The sequence below is a fragment of the Trachypithecus francoisi genome, unplaced genomic scaffold (assembly GCF_009764315.1).
Source record: "Trachypithecus francoisi isolate TF-2019V2 unplaced genomic scaffold, Tfra_2.0 Lachesis_group20, whole genome shotgun sequence".
Taxonomy (NCBI): Eukaryota; Metazoa; Chordata; class Mammalia; order Primates; family Cercopithecidae; genus Trachypithecus; species Trachypithecus francoisi.
Genome location: NW_022681466.1, coordinates 70611428 through 70624433, shown reverse-complemented (window position 1 = coordinate 70624433; position 13006 = coordinate 70611428). Strand labels below are relative to the sequence as shown.

At 57.2% G+C, this 13006-nt stretch overlaps 1 protein-coding gene across 4 annotated transcripts; it reads left to right on the top strand.

Moving 5' to 3' along the window:
* Nucleotides 1-799: 799 nt before the first annotated feature.
* Nucleotides 800-12736, top strand: SERPINF2 (serpin family F member 2). 4 transcript variants are annotated; one of them, XM_033185157.1, is made up of 11 exons: nt 800-932; nt 1218-1368; nt 2606-2672; nt 2788-2826; nt 2944-3006; nt 3317-3518; nt 4636-4779; nt 4926-5129; nt 5936-6078; nt 10610-10814; nt 12148-12560. In XM_033185157.1, the coding sequence occupies exons 3-11, from the start codon at nt 2610-2612 to the stop codon at nt 12558-12560; spliced, it is 1476 nt and encodes a 491-aa protein (XP_033041048.1). In that variant the 5' UTR covers nt 800-932; nt 1218-1368; nt 2606-2609. The 4 variants fall into 4 exon arrangements, with proteins under 4 accessions (XP_033041048.1, XP_033041047.1, XP_033041050.1 ...); XM_033185156.1 differs by lacking the exon at nt 1218-1368 and having other exon boundaries at nt 824-932; nt 12148-12736; XM_033185159.1 differs by lacking the exons at nt 800-932; nt 1218-1368 and adding an exon at nt 1008-1104.
* The last annotated feature ends 270 nt before the right edge of the window (nt 12737-13006 follow it).

The following is a 13006-nucleotide window of genomic DNA, read 5'->3' as shown; positions in this document are numbered from 1 at the left end:
TCGAGACCCAGCAGTTTCCAGGACAGTGAGGGTGGGAAGCAGCCTGATGCAGGGCAGTGAACACGTGTGAGGGTGGGAAGCGGCCTGATGCAGGGCAGTGAAGAGCAGGTGTGAAGATGGGAAGCGGCCTGATCTTTGCACAGGCTGCCAGGCTTCTGGTTCACACAGCCCTGGGCCAGTTTCCAGAACCCTCGCTCTTGGGTAGGGAAAAGGGACATTGCTCCGGAGTGGCAGGACAGTGGGAGAGGCCGAGTCCCTCTCATCTCTCCTCCCTTACCCCCTGCCTTCCGGGCCCAGTCTGAAGGCAGCCATCCTGGATCCCGGGCTTGTGAGGTTGGGGGTGGCCTTCCTATCCTGGGCTCTCTGCACAGGCTCTTGTGGCTTCCCCTTTCCTCCCCTCGGGAGCGGGAGGCAGCTCTCGGGGAGAAGAAAGGACAATGGCAGTGAGAATCTGGATGTGACTCAGCCCAGCTCTGTGTCCTTGGGCAGGTCACATGGCCTCTCTGAGCCTGGCTGAACCAGGGATGATCCACATCTTGTGGGGTCTCTGGAAGGCTTAACACAGCGCTAGGTTCCTGCGCCTTCTGGATCCGCCCTCTTGGCCAGCCAGATCCAGTCTCTTCACCTCTCTCCTCGTGAACTTCCTCTTTCCAGGCTCAGGGGGGACCCAAATATAGGGGGCTCTGTGTGGCTGCCTCAGGATTAGACGCCCTGGTGCGAAAGGGGCTTCTGGCTTCAAGGTCAATGTTTAACGGGATGTGCAAGTCAATATTTACCAGAAGAGAAGGCAACCTGAACAGGGGTTGGCTGAGAGTAAAGGTCCTGGTGGGAGGGGAGGGGTGGGCTGGGCTGGCTGGAGCCCGGGCAGAGTGTGGGGAGCACCCAAGTGGGACCAGAGGAACATCGTGTGTGGCAGCAAGGAGCCCGCAGAGGTACGAGGGGAGGGGCGGCTCGGCCTGCTCCTTGGGCGGGAGAGGAGGAGGGAGCTGCCTCCCTGGCTGAGGGGTCTGGGCTGGATTTATTCAGGAGGCCTGTCACTCCCCAGCCTCCTCTGGGACTTGAAAAACTGGAGCCTGTTCTTGGCAGGAAGATTCTAATACCCAGGTCGGAGTCGGGGCCCCTGCCAAGGGCTCTTGTGTGGGATGGGGGTGGGCTGGAGGTAGACTGTGAGACCTCCTCTGACTTACCCTCCTGAGACCGACACCTGCCCTTCCCAGAGCCAGCCTGAGGCAGAGTGCAGGTCGAGGCCTGTGATTCTCCTAAATGCAGAGGTGACTCTGGTCAGTCATTCACTGGGCTCCCCTGCTGGGTCAAAAGGCAGCTCTCTGGCCACCTCGCCACCCCTCCTGAGACCTCAGGGCCTCACAGGTATGTCCAGCCTTGTGGGCAAGACCTGACCAGCCTGAGAAAGACAGGCTAAATGGATGCAGCAGGCTGTGTAGGAGCTCTGGGCTGGGAGCTGTGTGGTGGAGGCTTCAGAGCAGGCTTCCCAGAAGAGGTGGCCTTGAGCCGAGCTGACCTGGGGGAGTGCCAAGCATCGTACTCAGGGTTTACAAAGACGGTCTTACTTATTTATTTTTTTGACACAGAGTCTTGCTCTGTTGCCCAGGCTGGAGTGCAGTGGCGTGATCTCGGCTCACTACAACCTCCGCCTCCCGGGTTCAAGCAATTTTCTGCCTCAGCCTCCCGAGTAACTGGGATTACAGGCGCCCGCCGCCACACCTGGCTACTTTTTGTGTTTTTAGTAGAGATGAGGTTTCATCATGTTGGCCAGGCTGATCCACCTGCCCTCGGCCTCCCAAAGTGCTGGAATTACAGGCATGAGCCACTGTGCCTGGCCACAAAGATGGTCACGCCTATAATCCCAGCACTTTGGGAGGAGGCTGAAGTGGGCGGATCGCCTGAGGTCGGGAGTTTGAGAGCAGCCTGACTAACATGGAGAAACCTCGTTTTTACTAAAGAATACAAAATGAGCCGGGCGTGGTGGCACACGCCTGCAATCCCAGCTACTCGGGAGGCTGAAGCAGGAGAATCCCTTGAACCCGGGAGCCGGAGGTTGCGGTGAGCCCAGATTGTGGCATTGCACTCCAGCCTGGGCAACAAGAACGAAACTCCATCTCAAAAAACAAACAAAAAAACCCCCCAAAGACGGTCTCATTTTGGTCCTCACCATGCATGTGAGAGGAATAAGGGACTTGTGCCACCGTTTTACAAGGTAAGGCCAAGCCCGGCAGAGTTACGGGAAGTGCCAGGTCCTTTGGCAAGAGGCAGCCTGGGTGCAGATGCAGACCTGACTCACAGCTCAGGGCCTCGAAGAATGAGAACGTTTTGTTTCGGTATTTCCCTCCTATTCACCAAAACGCCCTCAGTGCATGCAACACGAAACACCAGAAACTAAACGGGGGAAGAAGCCGGGGGGGATGTCCCAGCCCCAGGAGTGGCAGCCGCGGCTCCTGTGTTTGGGATCTGCTCTGATTCTGGAGCCTGCTTCTTCCCCTTGGCAATCGTGACCCAGGACTTGGCGGTGTCTGTGATGGCGTGGGTAGGGTTCCCTGGCGGGCGTGGGGACGGGAGACGGGAACAGAGCTTTCTGTCCCTGCCACAGGAACATGGCGCCGCTCTGGGGGCTCCTGGTGCTCAGCTGGTCCTGCCTGCAAGTTCCCTGCTCCGCGGTGAGGCTGGGCTGGAGTCGAGGTGGGGTGGGGTGGAGGGAGAAGAAGAGGGACATTAGCGTGGAGGGAGGGCTTGGCTCCGAGGGGCCTCCTATCCTCACCCCTTTCTCCACAGTTCTCCCCTGTGAGCGCCGTGGAGCCCTTGGGCTGGCAGGTACTGGGGAGTGAGGAGCCTGTGACTGGGTGGAAGGCCCCAGGGGTCTCACCGGTGGCTTGGGCAGGGTGGGGGGCCTGTGGGAAGGGTCGCTCTCCATCTGTTTCCTTTCTGCAGCTAACTAGTGGGCCAAACCAGGAGAAAGTGTCCCCACTTACTCTCCTCAAGTTGGGCAACCAGGTACAACCAGGTGGGCTGGGGAAGAGTGGGCGGGGCCAGAGGGAGGAGGGCCCATTGGCAGGGGTGGGGAGCAGGGGCGCGTGGTGAGGCTGAGGCTCTGGAGTCCAGAGGCCAGAAGGGAGAGAGGGCGGGAAGGACTGGAGGTGGGCGCCAGGCCCCAGAATGCCAGTGCCCTCTGCCTGACGCTCCCTCGCCCCTGGGGCTGGGACAAGGCCCTGCTGTCCTCAGGCACAGGGGCTGTGACAAGACCTTCAACACAGAACCTGGAGCTGACCGCTTGACCTCCCTGACCCCTGATCTGTCCCTGCAGGAGCCTGGTGGCCAGACTGCCCTGAAGAGTCCCCCAGGAGTCTGCAGCAGAGACCCCACCCCAGAGCAGACCCGCAGGCTGGCCCAGGCCATGATGGCCTTCACTGCCGACCTGTTCTCCCTGGTGGCTCAAACGTCCACCTGCCCCAACCTCATCCTGTCACCCCTGAGTGTGGCCCTGGCGCTGTCTCACCTGGCACTAGGTACCCTGGCACCACTTGTCCAGACCAAGAGAGCTGGGAGGCCAGTAGGAACTCAGTACTCAGTGGTTCTCTGTGGTGGTTCCTCCACCAGGGTCACGTGGCTGTTTGGTAAAAATGCAGATTCCTAGGCCGAGTGTGGTGGCTCATGCCTGTAATCCCAGCACTTTGGGAGGCTGAGGCGAGCGGATCATGAGGTCAGGCCTGGCCAACATGGTGAAACACCGTCTCTACTAAAAATACAAAAAAAGTTAGCCAGACACGGTGGCAGGTGCCTGTAATCCCAGCTACTCGGGAGGCTGAGGCAGAGAATTGCTTGAACCTGCGAGGTGGAGCTTACAGTAAGCCGAGATCACACTACTGCACCCCAGCCCGGGCAACAGAGCGAGATTCCATCTCAACAACAACAACAACAACAACAACAAATGCAGATTCCTAGGCCCCCACCCGTCCGTCTGTGTGAATCAGATCTCAGAGACTGGGCCAGGGAATCTGCTTATTTACAAGTCTTCCTCATGCTTTTTTTTTTTTTTTTTTTTGAGACAGAGCCTTGCTCTGTCGCCCAGGCTGGAGTGCAGTGCTACGATCTTGGCTCACTACAACCTCCGCCTCCTGGGTTCAAGCCATTCTCCTGCTTCAGCCTCCCAAATAGCTGGGATCGCAGACACCAGCCACCGCGCCCAGCTAATTTTTGTATTTTTAATAGAGATGGGGTTTCACCATGTTGGCCAGGATGGTCTCGAACTCTCGACCTCCGGTGATCCACCCACTTTTGCCTCCCAAAGTGCTGGGATTACAGACATGAGCTGCCGCGCTTGGCCCCTCCTGGCGATTCCTATGCACACGTTTGATAAGTTTGATAGCTGCACTCTTTCCCCCTGTGCTGGAGGGTCTCTCTCTGGGAAACGGAAGCCCAGAGAGGGAAGGTAACGCGTGAGGTGAGGTCACCCAGCCCGTCAGCCACAGGGGTGAGAGTCACGCAGAGCAGATCCGTGGCTGTGGAAGGATGGCGTGTGGTCCCGTGGATGTGCTCGCCACGGGCATCCAGGAGGGACTGGAGTGGGCAGTGGGGGTGAGAAAGGACCCACGGCTGGGCCTTAGCCTGTGCGGTGCCCTCCAGGTGCTCAAAACCACACGCTGCAGAGGCTGCAACAGGTGCTGCACGCAGGCTCAGGGCCCTGCCTACCCCATCTGCTGAGCCGCCTCTGCCAGAACCTGGGCCCCGGCACGTTCCGACTGGCTGCCAGGATGTACCTGCAGAAAGGTAGGCACTGACGGCAGGGAGCTCCCTCAGTCCTGCCCGGGGTGGAGGAGGGTGAGAGAGAGGGGCTGGGCCTCTGGTAGCCAGTGGGAGCGTGGCTGGCTGTGGAGCCTTGAGCCCTGGGAACAGCTTGTGCTCCCTCCATGCAGGATTTCCCATCAAAGAAGATTTCCTGGAACAGTCCGAACGGCTATTTGGTGCAAAGCCCGTGAGCCTGACGGGAAAGCAGGAAGATGACCTGGCAAACATCAACCAATGGGTGAAGGAGGCCACGGAGGGGAAGATTCAGGAGTTCCTCTCTGAGCTGCCAGAAGACACCGTGTTGCTTCTCCTCAACGCCATCCACTTCCAGGGTGCGCTCCTCCTCCTCTCAGATCCCCCACCCTGTAGGCTGAGCTGGGACATGCAGGCCTTTTTGTTTTTTTGAGACAAGTCTCACTCTGTCGCCCAGGCTGGAGCACAGTGGCGTGATCTCGGCTCCCTGCAACCTCCGCCTCCCGGGTTCAAGCGATTCTCCTGGCTCAGCCTCCTGAGTAACTGGGATGACAGGTGCCCATCACCACGCCCAGCTAATTTTCGGATTTTAGTAGAGACAGGGTTTCACTGTGTTGGCCAGGCTGGCCTTGAACTCCTGACCTCAGGTGATCTGCCCACCTCGGCTTCCCAAAGTGCTGGGATTACAGGCGTGAGTCCCCGCGCCCGGCCATGCAGGCTTTGTTCTCCTTTCTTCCTCAGTCTGGGCCATGAGGCAGGGGGTTGTCTGGGTGTGGTGGAGACGGGTGCCCAGGAGCCAGATGAGTTGTTCTAGAGAGAATACCCTGGGAACAAATGGTCTGAAAGGATCCAGGAGGAGGTTCCTAGGAGAATTGCAGGGATTGGGGAAAACACAAGCCCAGATTTCAAAAATGCTACGGGAAAGAGACATTACATCAATTGGATGCCAACGGGCATTCCCTGGGGTCTTGGCCTCCTCCGCTCTCTCATCCTTGAATGGATTCTGGGTGGGATGGGCAATGGGCTGGGGGTGCAGAGACCAAGCCGGTCCCCGCCGATGGGACCCCTGCCCTCTGCCCCGAGCCGGTCCCCGTCGACGTGACCCCTGCCCTCTGCCCAGAGCCGGTCCCCGTCGACGTGACCCCTGCCCTCTGCTTGGTTTCAGGTTTCTGGAGGAGCAAGTTTGACCCGAGCCTCACCCAGAGAGACTCCTTCCACCTGGACGAGCAGTTCACAGTGCCCGTGGACATGATGCAAGCCCGCACGTACCCTCTGCGCTGGTTCTTGCTGGAGCAGCCTGAGATCCAGGTCACTCTCGGTTGTCCAACAGGCTGGGCCTGAGGCTGGGAGGTGGGGAAGGCAGTGGACAGGCTGTGGAGCAGGCACAGGGATGGGTGGAGGGTGTCTCGCCTTCCTTGCCGCCATGTCCCCTAGGCAGGCAGTTGCAAAAGGTCCCACGATCCCCGCTCCTACCCGGCAGGAGAACTGAGGCTTCAGGCTCTTTGAGGTTCAGTAATGCAGTGAAAATATAGTGGGCATTTGCTGTGTGCCAGATACTGTTCTAAGCACTAGGGTTTTTTTGGAGCATGAGGGAGGCCAGGTCTCTGCTCTTAGGAGGGAGGATACACAGTGCAGCAGTGAATGGACGTTGGCCGGGTGCAGTGGCTCACGCCTGTAATCCCAGCACTTTGGGAGGCCGAGACGGGTGGATCAGGAGGTCAGGAGATCGAGACCATCCTGGCTAACACGGTGAAACCCCGTCTCTACTAAAAACTACAAAAAACTAGCCGGACGTGATGGCGGGCACCTGTAGTCCCAGCTACTCGGGAGGCTGAGGCAGAGAATGGCATAAACCTGGGAGGCGGAGCTTGCAGTGAGCTGAGATCTGGCCACTGCACTCCAGCCTGGGCGACAGAGCGAGACTCCATCTCAAAAAAAAAAACAAAAAACAAACAAACAGTGAATGGACATCAACACAGGAATTCTAGACCGTGGGAAGTGCTGTGGAGGGAAAGCTGAAAAAGAAAGTGATTTTGGCCGGGCCTGGTGGCTCAGGCCTGTAATCCCAGCTCTTCGGGAGGCCCAGGCGGGTGGATCATAAGGTCAGGGGTTCAAGACCAGCCTGGCCAAGATGTGAAACCCTGTTTCCACTAAAAATGCAAAAATTAGCCAGGCATGGTGGCAGGTGCCTATAATCCCAGCTATTCCAGAGGCTGAGGCAGGAGAATCACTTGAACCCGAGAGGCAAATGTTGCAGTGAGCTGAGATTGTGCCACTGCACCAGCCTGGGCGATAGAGTGAGACTCCATCTCAAAAAAAAAAAAGGTGATTTTGAGGTCAGGAGTTTGAGACCAGCCTGACCAACATAGTAAAACCCCATCTCTACTAAAAATACAAAAATTAGCCGGGCATGGTGACAGGTGCCTGTAATCCCAGCTACTCCGGAGGCTGAGGCAGGAGAACTGCTTGAACCCAGGAGGCGGAGGCTGCAGTGGGCTGAGATCGTGCCACTGTACTCCAGCCTGGGCAACACATTGAGACTCTGATCTGCTCACCTCAGTCTCCCTAAGTGCTGGGATCACAGGCGTGAGCCACCAGGCCTGGCCTTATTTAGGCATTTTAGAGTGGTAAGGGTAAATTCTGTGAGGAGGGGGCATTGGATTGAGACTCAGGTGACCGTTGTTGATAAGGGTTTGTTACAAGGGCCCATGGACTTTGGGGCAGCACAGGGACCACCTCACGGCCATGTAGCCACTCAGGGTCTCCGCAGCCCCCAGCCTGAGAGAGTCCACTGGGCCCTCACACAGTGTTCCTTAGAAGGGAGGATCTGAGGCCGGGCGCAGTGGCTCAAGCCTGTAATCCCAGCACTTCGGGAGGCCGAAACGGGTGGATCACGAGGTCAGGAGATCGAGACCATCCTGGCTAACACGGTGAAACCCCGTCTCTACTAAAAAATACAAAAAACTAGCTGGACGAGGTGGCGGGCGCCTGTAGTCCCAGCTACTCGGGAGGCTGAGGCAGGAGAATGGCGTAGACCCAGGAGGCGGAGCTTGCAGTGAGCTGAGATCCGGCCACTGCACTCCAGCCTGGGTGACAGAGCGAGACTCCGTCTCAAAAAAAAAAAAAAAAAAAAAGGGAGGATCTGATTGGATTGGATTTCTTAGCATCCTGTGTGAAACATTCCGATTGGACAAACCTCCCTTTTTTTTTTTTTTTTGAGACAGAGTCTCGCTGTGTCACCCAGACTGGAGTGCAGTGGCTCAGTCTCTGCTCATTGCAGCCTCTGTCTCCCGGGTTCAAGCCATTCTCCTACCTCAACTTCTCGAGTAGCTGGGACTACAGGCATGTGCCACCATGCCTGGCTAATTTTGTTTTGTTTTGTTTTGTTTGAGACAGAGTTTTACTCTGTCACCCAGGCTGGAGTGCAGTAGCGTGATCTCGGCTCACTGCAGCCTCCACCTCCCAGGTTCAAGCGATTCTCCTGCCTCAGCCTCCCGAGTAGCTGGGACCACAGGCGCCTGCCACCATGCCCGGCTATTTTTATTTTTAAAATAAATAGTTGGGCCAGCCTGGCCCAACTATTATTGTATTTTTAGTACAGATGGGGTTTCACCATATTGGCCAGGATGGTCTTCATATCCTGACCTCATGATCTACCCGCCTGGGTCTCCCAAAGTGCTAGGATTATAGGCGTGAGCCACTGCGCCCAGCCAATTTTTGTAATTTTTTTTAGTAGAGACTGGTTTCACCATGTTGGCCAGGCTGGTTTCAAACTCCTGACCGCAAGTGATCCACCTGCCTCAGCCTCCGAAAGTGCTGGGATTACAGGCATGAGCCACTGCGCCCAGCTCTGATTGGATAAAACTCCGTGCCAGGCTGTCTCAGGTGTGGCCTCCCTTGCTTCGAGCCGAAATGTGGTCACCTTGGCCTGGGCATTGATCCCTGGGCCAGACGGCTGTGGCTGAGATGGCCATGTTTGTTAGCGTCACAAGGCAAATGTGACACAGAGCACAGCCACTTGTGCAGGGAGGAGCCGGAAGCCACTTGGGCAGCCCTGCTGGGAGGGGGCTGTGGGCGAGGCCGGCCGGAGCGCGTCCTGGCTTCCCGGCAGCTCACTCTGAAAGGCCAGTCTGATCCACCTCCCCAGAGGTTTCCCTTTCCTGCTTCCCCTTTCCTCCAGGCTGTGTCCTGCGCACTCCTCCTTCATCCTTTGTCTCCTTTCCTTGGGCCTCCTCAGCCTTTCTTGTCCTCAGGCCCTCTACAGACCCAAACAGCCAGAAGCCAGGTGTTACCCTCCCACGGGCAGGGGTTCTCCACACAGGCACTCTGCCTGGAACCCAAGGAGTCACAGCTGCAGGAGGCCCTCGAGCCCTGTGGTGTCCACACTGCTTTTGCTGCAGAATCCCTTCAAATGAAATCTTAATGGCCGGGTGCGGTGGCTCATTCCTGTAATCCCAGCATTTTGGGAGACCGAGGCAGGTGGATCGCCTGAGGTCTGGAGTTTGAGACTAGCCTGGCCCAACATGGTGAAACTCCGTCTCTACAAAAAATACAAAAATCAGCCAGGTGAGATGGTGGGTGCCTGTAGTCCCAGCTACGTGGTAGGCTGAGGCAGGAGAATCACTTGAACCTGGGTGGCAGAGGTTACGGTGAGCTGAGATCACGCCATTGCACTCCAGCCTGGACAATAAGAGTCAAACTCTGTCTCAAAAATAAAGAAAAAGAAAAAAGAGGCGGGTGCGTTGGCTCACGCCTGTAATCCCAGCACTTTGGGAGGCCGAGGCAGGTGGATTACGAGGTCAGGAGATCGAGACCATCCTGGCTAACACGGTGAAATCCCGTCTCTACTAAAAATGCCAAAAATATTAGCTGGGCGTGGTGGCGGCGCCTGTAGTCCCAGCTACTCAGGAGGCTGAAGCAGGAGAATGGCATGAACCTGGGAGACGGAGCTTGCAGTGAGCCGAGATAGCGCCATTACACACCAGCCTGGGCGAGAGAGCAAGACTCTGTTTCAAAAAAAAAAAAAAAAAAGAAAAAAAAAGAACTCTTAAGCCAAATCACAATATATATACACAGCTGGCAAAGTCACAAGAGGGAGGTGAGGGAGGGTGGGGTGGACATTACTCTGCAGTGACTCACTCACAGAACCCAGGTGTGGTATGACAGCCAGTGACCCTGTCTGTGGTACACCTGGAGAAGCTGAGACAAGGACAGGTGATTCCTTACGCCAGGTCACAGGGCCAGCTGGTAGCAGGTGAAGAGAGAGAAAATCAGCAGGTATTGAGCACAGTCCATGACAGCAACACTGCTAGAAAGTTTTTTTTTTTGAGACGGATTTCACTCTTGTCCACAGGCTGGAGTGCAGTGGCGTGATCTTGGCTCACTGCAACCTCCACCTCCCGGGTTCAAGCGATTCTCCTGCCTCAGCCTCCCAAGTAGCTGCGATTACAGGCGCCCGCCACCACGCCCAGCTAGTTGTTGTATTTTTAGTAGAGATGGGGTTTTGCCATGTTGGTCAGGCTGGTCTGGAACTCCTGACCTCAGGTGATCCACCTGCCCCGGCCTCCCAAAGTGCTGGGATGACAGACGTGAGCCGCCGCGCCCGGCCACACTGCTAGAAACTTTAAAAGCATCTCATTCGGTGACGTGTCCACCCGCGGTGGGAGAGGTAGTATGACTCCACCCCTCAGTGAGGACGTGGAGGAGCAGCGGGGTCAGGCACACGCCTGGCAGGATGGCCCGCAGCTCCAGCATCTGCCTCAGGAGCACGTGCTGGCCCCGTCCCCACTTAGCTTCGGGGCTTTCTCGTCCTCATGCTCGTCCCTTCCCTTTTCTGTAGGTGGCTCATTTTCCCTTTAAGAACAACATGAGCTTTGTGGTCCTTGTACCCACCCACTTTGAATGGAACGTGTCCCAGGTACTGGCCAACCTGAGCTGGGACACCCTGCATCCACCTTCGGTGTGGGAGAGGCCCACCAAGGTCCGGCTGCCTAAGCTGTATCTGAAACACCAGATGGACCTGGTGGCCACCCTCAGCCAGCTGGGTAAGGAGGAGGGGGTGGGCCAGCCCCCGAGGTCAGGCTGGGCAGGGCAGGTGAGGAGGAAACCTCTGGCTGGGAGTGGAGCTGAGTCAGGGCTGCCCTATGTCCTGCTCCTTTCCAGGGCTTTGGGAGGGGGAGAGGGTTGGATAGGAGTCCCTGGACCCTCTGTCCTGGTGCAAGTTGGGGTGGCCTGGAGAATGGGGATCTGCTTTGCTTCCCAAGACCTAGCACTGCAAGGAGAGTCTGGGTAGAGAGCCGGGGGTGGCATGTGAGCCTCGCCGGCTCGCCTGGAAGGGAAGGAGGAGAGGCTGGGGTGTCACACTGTTAAAGAAATGCTGGGTGGGGTGGCTCATGCCTGTAATCCCAGCACGTTGGGAAGCTGAAGCGGGTGGATTGCTTGAGCACGTGAGTTCGAGACCAGCCTGTGCAACACGGTGAAACTCCGTCTCTACAAAAAATAAAAAAATTAGCCGGGTGTGGTGATGATACTGGGGAGACTGAGGTGGGAGGACCTCTTGAACCCAGGCGGTTGAGGCTGCAGTGAGCCGTAATTGTGCCACCGCACTCCAGCCTCAGCAACAGAACTGAGACCATGTCTCAAAAATAAAAATAAAGGCTGGGCACGGTGGCTCACGCCTGTAATCCTAGAACTTTGGGAGACCGAAACGGGTGGATCACCTGAGGTCAGGAGTTCCAGACCAGCCTAGCCAACATGGTGAAAACCCATCTCCACTAAAGATACAAAAATTATCCGGCATGGTGGCACGTGCCTCTAATCCCAGCTACTTGGGAGGCTGAGGCAGGAGAATCGCTTGAACCTGGGAGGAGGAGGTTGCAGTGAGCCAAGGTCATGCCACTGCACTCCAGCCTGGACGACAGCGTGAGACGCCATCTCAAAAAAAAAAAAAATTATAATAACTAAAATAAATAAATAAAGCATCTATCCTTCAGCCATTTGCTAAGCAGCTGCTGTATTCCAGGTACTGCACCAGGCACTGGGAGCCTACCCTGTGCAAAGAGCTGAGTCCAATGGGGTGGGCAGACGAGCAGTCACATACTTACAAGAGCATAAGCGATAAAACAGAGAGGGCTTCTCTCCAGCTCACCCGGGAGAACACTGAAAATGTGCCTAGGTTGGACTTTAGAGCTGGGGATCAGGGAAGGCTTCCTGGAGGAGGTGATATTTAAGTTGAGACTTGGAAATCAAACAGGAATGAAGCAGGGATCTATGAGTTCAAGGTGTGCCCTGGCCAGGATCTCAGACACCCTCGCAAGCAGCTCCAGGAGCCTGTTCGGCCAAGGGCAGCTCTGACCAGCCATCTCTGGCCCTGGGCAGGCCTGCAGGAGCTGTTCCAGGCCCCAGACCTGCGCGGGATCTCTGAGCAGAGCCTGGTGGTGTCCGGCGTGCAGCATCAGTCCACCCTGGAGCTCAGCGAGGTCGGTGTGGAGGCGGCGGCGGCTACCAGCATCGCCATGTCCCGCATGTCCCTGTCCTCCTTCAGCGTGAACCGCCCCTTCCTCTTCTTCATCTTTGAGGACACCACAGGCCTTCCCCTCTTTGTGGGCAGTGTGAGGAACCCCAACCCCAGCGCACCACGGGAGCTGAAGGAGCAGCAGGATTCCCCGGGAGACAAGGACTTCCTCCAGAGCCTGAAAGCCGGTCCCCGCGGGGACAAGCTCTTCGGCCCTGACTTGAAACTTGCGCCCCCCTTGGAGGAGGATTACCCCCAGCTTGGCAGCCCTAAGTGAGGGGCCGTGGCTGTGGCATCCAGAGTCCCTGCCTGGACCAGCCTCTCCACTCATGTGACTCTTTCCAACCTGCTTTGTGGCGCTCGGGCAGGGGCCGGGGGGCTCTCAGAGAGGCTATTCTTTCCCAGCATCTCATGGGGAGTTTAGGGTGGGGGCGGTTGGGCGGAGGGCAGGCATCGGGGGCTCTCAGAGAGGCTATTCTTTCCCAGCATCTCCTGGGGAGTTTAGGGTGGGGGCGGTTGGGTGGAGGGCAGGCATCGGGGGCTCTCAGAGAGGCTATTCTTTCCCAACATCTCCTGGGGAGTTTAGGGTGGGGGCGGTTGGGCGGAGGGCAGGCATCGGGGGCTCTCAGAGAGGCTATTCTTTCCCAGCATCTCCTGGGGAGTTTAGGGTGGGGGCGGTTGGGCGGAGGGCAGGCATCGGGGAGCTTGACCCTCATCTTTCTT